The 9,153-nt window shown below is 35.2% G+C and overlaps 1 protein-coding gene across 1 annotated transcript; it reads left to right on the top strand.

The window, feature by feature from the left end:
- Positions 1-5,795: 5,795 nt before the first annotated feature.
- On the top strand, positions 5,796-9,003 carry LOC148566066 (uncharacterized). Its single transcript, XM_088487360.1, has 2 exons — positions 5,796-8,447; positions 8,536-9,003. Exons 1-2 carry the CDS (start codon positions 6,387-6,389, stop codon positions 9,001-9,003), a joined length of 2,529 nt encoding a protein of 842 aa, XP_088343486.1. The 5' UTR covers positions 5,796-6,386.
- Positions 9,004-9,153: the final 150 nt, after the last annotated feature.

Here is a 9,153-nt window from a genome sequence, read left to right as displayed (position 1 = left end):
ATTTAAAAGTTGATTATAATCATGGACGATTGGTAAGATGGCAATTATTTTTGTTACAATATCCAATAAAAATTGAATATATTAAGGGTGACAAAAATGTTATTGTAGATACATTAACAAGAGAATGGAGTTCGTCTACAACACATTAGATCAAGAAATTCAAAAATATGAGCAAGAACTCGAAAAATGCAAGCATTGTCAGTAAATAAGGACACAAATCTAATCTCTCAAGAAGGCCATTGAAGCAATGAAATCAACACAGCAAGCAAAACCATCAGAGTTCAGCCAGCTAAGCATGGTGGACAAATCAGGTGAAGAAAAAATTTCAGAAAATAAAACAATTGCTGAAATCATTAAAAAATCCACCCAAGATAAAAAAATATTATGTAATTTATAATGGCCCCATGAAAGGAGTATATGATGCCTGGGAGAAAGCAGCACCATTCACACATCAATCAAGGATAATTCATAAAGGAGGGTTTCTAACACTGGAAGAGGCAAAGGAATCCTTCAGGGAATATGAAGCTCTCCATCCAGAGCAAACCCTAAAAAGAGCAGATAAAGCTCCAATTCAAACCCAGAGAACAGGGATAATCAGAAACATTCCTACAAGGGCTGAAATCAAGGAAAAGAAAAGGGTCTGTAGATCAAATCTCAGAGAAACCCTTAACATAGTCCTGAATTGGACTGAAGAAAAAAGGACAATTTTGGGATATTATCCTATTGCCAAAGAACAACTAACAAAGCTAGTTATATTTCCAGATGCTTCCCCATCTGACACCTATAAGTTTTTTCAGTATGGATTAATTGATACAATCTTAATTTTTAATGATCTAAAAATTATTAGTGAGTTTCCTGTAGGATTCGTTGATGCAGTAAAGAGATTTAAAAATATGATTGACAATGTAAATCCAAGGGATATATCCCTAAAATTTACAAACAGTCAACCTATTTTTAATGAAGAAGAAGAATGCTTGGTTCCAGCACACCAAGTAATATTCATGTCCGTCTTCCCAGAAAATTTTCAACCAATTGATTAGATTCAAGATTTAACGATTTACAGTCATGAAGGAAGGCTAGCCAGCACATTAGCAAGGGTCTTTGAAAGAACTCAAAAAATAACGAAGGAATCTCACACAAGGATTAATTATAAAAGTAGAAATACTCTGCTTGTGTCCAGTAAAAGAAATGAAATTGAAGAAAGAGAGATGAGACTCTTGGTGGAATTTGAATCAGAATTCTACAACTTATCTGGACTTTTAGAAAAGCTCCCTGAAGGGATAAAGAAGAATCTCTGCTATTTGATAAAAGACAGAGAAGACCACAAGTGCCAGCTATGTGCCTCAGAGATATCTGAAGAAAGCAATAATGAAACGGAATCAACTCACATGATAAAGGAAGAAGACAATACATCTGAGGGTCACATGATAAAAGAGGAGGACAGCGCATCTGAAGCATCTCTCAACATTATTGCATAGTGACGTAAGCGCTTAGGTCATAGAGCACCAACAATATAGCTGGTGCAAGAGAACAAACAATGACGTAAGCAATGACGTCATAAGAAGGGTAAGGATGGGAATTGTCCATCAAACCCAACTATTATAAATAGGTTGCTTAGGCAATTGTAGAAATCATCAGACAATAGGAAGCAGGAGGCTAAGAGTACTCATATGCTAGGAGAGCAAGGAGGAAGCTGCTGAGGCGATTCTATAGTCTGAGGAAGAATTTCCTTAGGGAAAAAATAATTCTAAACTCCCCTCTGGAATTAGTATCTACAATCTCTCCACTGGAGACAAAAACACCTTATGTAAAATATACTAAATAAAGGAAGTTTTTCTCCAGAAAGGTACATCTTCATTCTAGTCTTTCAATTATGAATTATTTAGAAAGTTTAGAATTACATTACAAGAAAAAGCGTGTTTATCGACGGCAAAAATCGACGGCTATTTCTGCCGTCGATAATTTTCGACAGCTTGCTGTCGATATTACTAGAAAAAATAATTAAAAATAAAAATATTAAAATCGACGGCCTTGTCGTCGATATTTTTATAATGCATTAATTTATTTCCCTATTATCGTCATATTAGAGGCGAACCAGCAGTCGAAAATAAAATCGACGAATATGGCGTCTATTTTATTATTTTAAATATCGACAACCTTGCCGTCGATAAATTTGAACGGTCTAGATTACCTTCTAAAATGGGATGAATGGTCTAAATTTAATCTATATAATAGACGCCATTTGTGTTGTTTTTTTATATTAAAATCGACGAACGTGTCGTCTATTTTATTATTTTAAATATCGACAACACTGCCGTCGATAAATTTGAACGATCTAGATTACTTTCTAAAATGGAATGGAAGGTCTAAATTTAATTTATATAATAGACGATATGTGTGTTGTTTTTTTTATATTAAAATCGACGATTTTGTCGTCTATTTTATTATTTAAAATATCGACACCTTTGTCGTCGATAAATTTGAATAAAATCGACAAACAGGCCGTCGATTTTTATCACTAAAAACACATTTTCTCAACTCCTGCTTCCAAAGTTCAGAAACGCATGTCTTCCCCAAATTCAAGCTAGGTATTTTTATCCCTAAAAACGCTTTCTCTTCAACACCGCCTCCGTCCGACACCACCACCGGCGACCACCATCGCCTACCCTCTCTCTCTTCCTTCTTCTCTTTCTTCCCCATTTCTCCATTTCTTCGTTCCTGCGTGCGACACCCCTGTTCGTGGAGTCACTCTCTGTCCGCGTCTTCAAGCACCGACAAGCAACCACCAGCGGCGGCGACCTTCTGTGCCACTGCGAGATCACCTCCACCCCACCGCCTCTCCGTTCTTCTTCCTCCTTTCATCAATGCAGGTTCCCTTCCCCTGTTCCCTGTCTTTCTTTTCTTTATTTTCACTGCTTTTTAATTCTGTTTTTAGAAATTTTGGTTAGGCTTAGGTTTGTTAAAACTTGTGTTTCTGGACTGAAATTGTTGTTGGCTGTATCTTTCTGAAATTACTGGGTTGAATGTTGCTTAGATTAAACTGAAATTTACTGTTTTGAACTCTGCACACCACATGTTCGGAGAAATGCCTGAATGGAATTTTTGTATGTAAGGCTTTATTATTATGATTATTATTAGGTTTATTTTTTCAATTTTATAACATTTTGATAGAGTAAAATAGTAAATAGTGAATTGTATCTAACTAGGGAAGAATCTAATAACAAGAATTATATTGATTAGAACGAATGGGTGATATTTGGAATTTACCACAGGAGGAAGAAGGAGGTATCATAGCTGCTTTGAAATTAAGCTATGGTCAAAGAATTGAAAATAGAAATTTCTAATCATATAGAAAGAAGGACAAAGGTGATGGTATAATTATAGATCTTGATAACAAAAATACAATTTTAAAGTTTTAATCCCTTGTCTTGAGTTTTGACTTTAGGAACACAATGTTCCCATTTAAAAAGCTTAATAGACAGTGGAAGAAAAAAGGAAGAGTGTGTAGCTGTTTTAGAGAGTAATAGAAAGGTCAAAGAATAAAAAGAGGAGAAAAATTGGAGAACAGCAGAGTTAGCTGCTTTGATTTGATATGTTTTAGATTAAATGAAATTAAAATTCATAAATTCAGAAGTTGAAGGGATTTTATAACAAAAAGTAGCACATGCACTAACTAACAACCAAATGATATTGATAAAATTTGTAAAGCTGAATAAAACAGAATAAGGAAAGAAAGGGTGGCTGCCAGAATTCTAGGAGGAATAGAAAGATCAAAGAACAAGTGGAGAACAGAAGAGAGTGTTGTTCTACAAGGAAAGTATTTGTATAATATAATCATATGATTGATTAATCTTTGTGTGAAAAGAATCAGAGTGTTCCATTCTGGCTTAAGTGATTGTTTGTTGAAAAAAATATATCCTTATTAATGATTATATTATACAACTTGTGTAAAAGAAAGAGAGTTTCACATTTATACCGTAAAAGGGATAAGCAATAAATCCAAGGAGAAGAATTCAACTATATATCATATTTATACAGTTGGTATACTTAATGTTTTCCCTTGATTGGTCCAATGACATTCCATGAGTTTTTTTTTTTTTTTTGTTAAGCAGGGCATGAAAATGAATCCTCCATATATTAATTAATCGTATAATATAAATAGAATCTTGTTATTTGTTATTTATTTATTATTATTTTAATAATACAATACTATCTTCTGTTATTATATATATGTCTATGTCTATAATCACTTCCCAAGCAAACTAATCAAACCCCCATATCTTTTAAGTGGGTGTTTACTTTTTAACCGATTATTCCATTGAGTGTGGCTTAAGTCACATGCCTTCAAAGATTATGCACTTTCTCATCATTTTTTTGATATATTTGCCATGGATGAGTGATCCATTATTTAGTGGGGCTATCATCACAGGACACAGATCATAGATTTATCTATTTATAATTATGGATCAGTGGTTTTAAAGCTAATATATTATTATTTGGCAATCACTAATCAGCAATCTGATTATGCAAACAGTAATCACTCTCCTTCCCTTTTGAAGTAACTAGTTATAGTGAATAATCATGTTTGCATTAACTAATTATGGGAAAAAAAAAGAATTCAATTAATTGAACCCAAAATCATAAATTTCTCTCAGGTTCTTTCAGACGGTAAGATCAAGACTAATTGGACAGAGTTGTTGCTAGGCCTCACAAAATTTCTGATGTAATTATGTGCTGTCATACTCATATAACATTATCACAAACCTATATGGCACATTTTTTGACATAGGCAAAATGACAGGCATTTCATAATTTGCTTTCAATACAGTTCTTTGATTGCTTCTCTAAGGTGCTCAACTGTATCTCATTTTGGTTTTCAACTACTTTATAAAGTCATCCCACGTCAAATTACTTGTATATTTCTGAATAATATTCAATTTGTATGTTTGCTTCATGAAGATATACAATTATTTATCCTTGAAACTAGCAGGAAATTTAGAGTTATATCTAGAGTTATATCTATAGATTGCAATGATTCCCTGTTCCTAACTATATATTTTGATTTTCTAACAACAACATATACATTTGAAGCAGCTTTCTTAAAAGATTCCCTCTCTCTCTGGTGCTGCAAAGTTAGGGTTTCCTATGACCAGGTACACTACCCTTTTCATTTCTTCAATTATTGCTTGCTGTAATTTCAGCTCAGGTATTAGCAATTGCCAACTTCTGCTTATTCTTCATGTGTTGATTTTGCAATTTGTTATGATATTCGGTTACTGATTAAGCATTTTGTTACTAGCTGATTCTGTTTTCTGGTTTAGCTTCTTGGAGCTTAGTTAGTTTTCTGCTTCTTTGTGAAGTATGAGAAATCATCAATATTGAAAGAATATTCAGTTTTCTGCTACCGAACTCAAGATTCTGATATACTCTTTTGCAATATTTGATATTTCTATGCAGCATTTCATAGTGGGAATTGTAGTGGTGTGGGTCAATAGAATCTTTTGATCAAAGAAACAATAGTGGAGTATTTGGTTCTTCAGCATATACACTATCACAAAGTATTGGTAGAGTTTAAGACTCCCAAAAAAGGTATTCAAGGTTTAACCTTCTACTTTTTTATTTATTATGCATGCTTATCTATACTTACTTATGTATGCTTGTTTGTGTAAACCATTCATAGTAAAAGTATAAATTATATTGATGATAAGATTTATTTGTTGTGGTTTCTCGTTGAATAAAAAAATTAAAAAGTGAATATTATCCTTTTGATATGTAGGAAATTAAATTCATTAATAATGGAAAACCAGAACCGAAGGTGGATGTATGATAGAACATATGATCAGAGGCGGGGTCTTAAACCCAGTTTTATTAAAGGGGTAAATGAATTTGTGGATGTGTGTACTAGAACTCATGAATTTCTCAGAGGAGGTTTAGTTAGGTGTCCATGTGCCAGATGTCAATGTGGGACGTTTAAACAGTTGATCGACATTAAGATTGATCTATATACTCATGGGTTTAAACCTAATTATTGGGTTTGGACAGAGCATGGAGAAGAGATACCCACAGAGAATCAGATTAGGATAGAAGAAGATATTGAAAGTAGCTCTGAATTAGGTGGTGTTACATGGGAAGAAAATTTTGATCGTTATCATGAGATGGTTGTTGATGCTTTGCAACCTGAGTTTCACATGTACATGCAACCAACAGTGGAGGAACCAAATCGAGATGCCAAGAGATTTTATGACCTCTTAGATTCAGTTAGTAAACCCTTGTGGGAAAATTGTATCCATTCACGATTGTCACTTGCTAGTAGGATGCTGAGTATAAAATCAGAGGGAAACCAATCTCAGGGATCTTTTGACTAGTGGGCAACTTTGTTTAGAGAAATGCAAACAACTCCAAATGAAATTCCTGCTAATTACTATGAAGCTAAGAAAATTGTTTCCCAACTTGGATTTAAGGAGGTTAAGATAGATTGTTGTGTCAATGGTTGTATGATATATTACAAAGAGGACAAAGATCTTAGACAATGTAAATTTTGTGGGGAGCAGAGATTTAAGCCTAGGAAGGGAAAAAATAAAGAGGTGTCATATAAAAGAATGCATTATTTGCCATTGATTCCAAGGCTACAAAGGTTGTATGCATCAATGAGTACTGCCCCTCATATGTTGTGGCATCACCAAAATCGCAGAAATGACGACGTGATGACACATCCTTCCCATGGTGAAGCATGGAAACATTTTGATACCAACCATCCTCATTTTGCAAGCGAACCGCGTAATGTTAAACTTGGACTTTGTTCTGATGGGTTTTCTCCTAATGTTCATTTTAGCACACCGTACTCTTGTTGGCCTGTTATAGTTACCCCTTATAACCTTCCACCTCATATGTGTATGAAAGACCCTTTTTTGTTCCTAACGTGCATCATACCCGGAAAAGAAAATCCCAAAGCAAAAATTGATGTTCATCTTCAACCATTGATAGATGAACTTAAAGAGTTATGGGATGAAGGCGTCCTAACATACGACATTCATAGCAAGAGGAATTTTCAGTTAAAGGCTGCATTAATGTGGACAATTAACGATTTTCCTGCTTATGGAATGTTATCTGGTTGGAGTACGGGGGGAAGATTAGCGTGTCCAGTATGCATGGAGGATACCAAGGCCTTTTGGTTAGATTATGGCGGAAAGAATTCATGGTTTGACTGTCACAGGAGATATTTACCTGAAGGTCATCCTTATAGGCGTAATAAAGTTGGTTTTAAGAAGAATGTTGAGGAGGATGAAGGACCTCCTATTAGGCTTAGTGGCGAACAGATCTGGGAAAGAGTTAGACACTATCCTAAAATAGTTGACACAGGAGGACAAGTGAGATTGACCGGATATGGAGTGGAACACAATTGGACCAAAAGGAGTATATTTTGGGATCTCTCATATTGGAAAGATCATTTGGTTCGTCATTGTTTGGATCTAATGCATATTGAGAAGAATTTTTTTGATAACATAATGAATACTGTTATGGATACTGAAAGAACAAAAGACAATGAAAAGGCAAGGTTAGACATGGCTGTGCTTTGTAAGCGACCAGATTTGAATTTGGTGCAGGTACGCGAAGGTCATTGGGCAAAGCCTAAGGGCAACTATGTCTTGACACTCCAACAACGAAAAAATGTTTGTAAATGGGTACAAGAGTTGAAAATGCCAGATGGATATGTTTCAAATTTACAAAGGTGTGTCGATGTCAAAGGAGGAAAATTGTTTGGGATGAAAACTCATGATTGTCATGTATTTATGGAGTGTTTGCTTCCGTTAGCCTTCAAAGAGTTACCAGACCACGTGTGGAAACCGTTGACCGAAATAAGTCAATATTTTAGGGACCTTTGTTCATCTACTCTTCGGGTTAGCGATCTTGTACAAATGGAAGTTAATATTCCTGTTATTTTGTGCAAGTTAGAAAGAATTTTTCCACCAGCTTTTTTCGATGTAATGGAGCATCTACCAGTTCACTTGGCATATGAGGCACGTGTTTGTGGACCAGCTCAGTATAGGTGGATGTATCCCTTTGAGCGTGAAATAGGCACATATAAGATATCAGTGAAGAATCGGGCTAGAGTAGAGGGTTCAATTTGTCAAGCATACCTGGCTAGAGAGACATCAAGTTATTGTTCTTATTACTTTGAGCCACATGTCATGTCTAAGAGAACAAGGCCGAATCGGAATGATGATAGTGGTGTAAGTTCATCTGAGCCTACCCTTTCTATTTTTGATCAACCGGGTATTGCTGGGGGAGCCAACAAAGACAGATGGTTAACTAGTATGGAAATGAAAGCTGCTCATTTACATATCTTGTTGAATTGTCCTGAAGTCGATACATTTAGAAGTCAATACGAGCATATCCATGGGAGCAATAATTCTTTATCCAACTTTCCATCATGGTTCCGTGAGCATGTAAGTTTTTACATTTTGTTGACTGTATCAAAATATGTCAAAGTAAATCTTGTTTTTCTAAATACTATATTTTGTTTGACAAAATCAGGTAAAAAATCCCAGTAATGACATAACTTGTCCTCATTTATTGAGTTTAGCATTCGGGCCAAAAACTAGGGCCACGAGTGTTGGTATGTTCAAGGTTAACGGGTATAGATTTCATACTCCTGAGCATGCATCTGGAAAGAAGACAGATGATACAGGCATATATGTTAAAGGTGATGGAGGGAATGATGCATCTGATTGGTACGGCACTCTTAAAGAGATTTTGATTGTTGAATATCCAAGTCTTGTTAGTTTAAGAGTCACCTTGTTTTACTGTGAGTGGTATGACCCTACTAGGCCTCGGGGAACGCGTAGGCACAAAGACTACAAAATAATTGAAGTATTACCCACTAGAAGATATGGGAGTTACGATCCATTCATTCTTGCGCAAAAAGCTAGACAAGTGTATTACATGCCATATCCACAAGGCTGTAAGTCTAATTGGAAGGTTGTGATTACATGTAAACCATGAAAAATAATGGAGGAGGCACAAAATGAATCTGAAACTGAGGTGTATCAGAATGATGAGCCTCCACATGCTAGGATCATTTCAGAAACCGAGTTTCCACCATCATTAGCATCTACGTCAGGAGATGTTGATATGATACAACTTCAAGTAGCT

The sequence above is a fragment of the Arachis ipaensis genome, chromosome B5 (assembly GCF_059453495.1).
Source record: "Arachis ipaensis isolate K30076 ecotype BB chromosome B5, ASM5945349v1, whole genome shotgun sequence".
Classification (NCBI taxonomy): Eukaryota; Viridiplantae; Streptophyta; class Magnoliopsida; order Fabales; family Fabaceae; genus Arachis; species Arachis ipaensis.
This window is presented reverse-complemented; position numbering and strand designations above follow the sequence as displayed.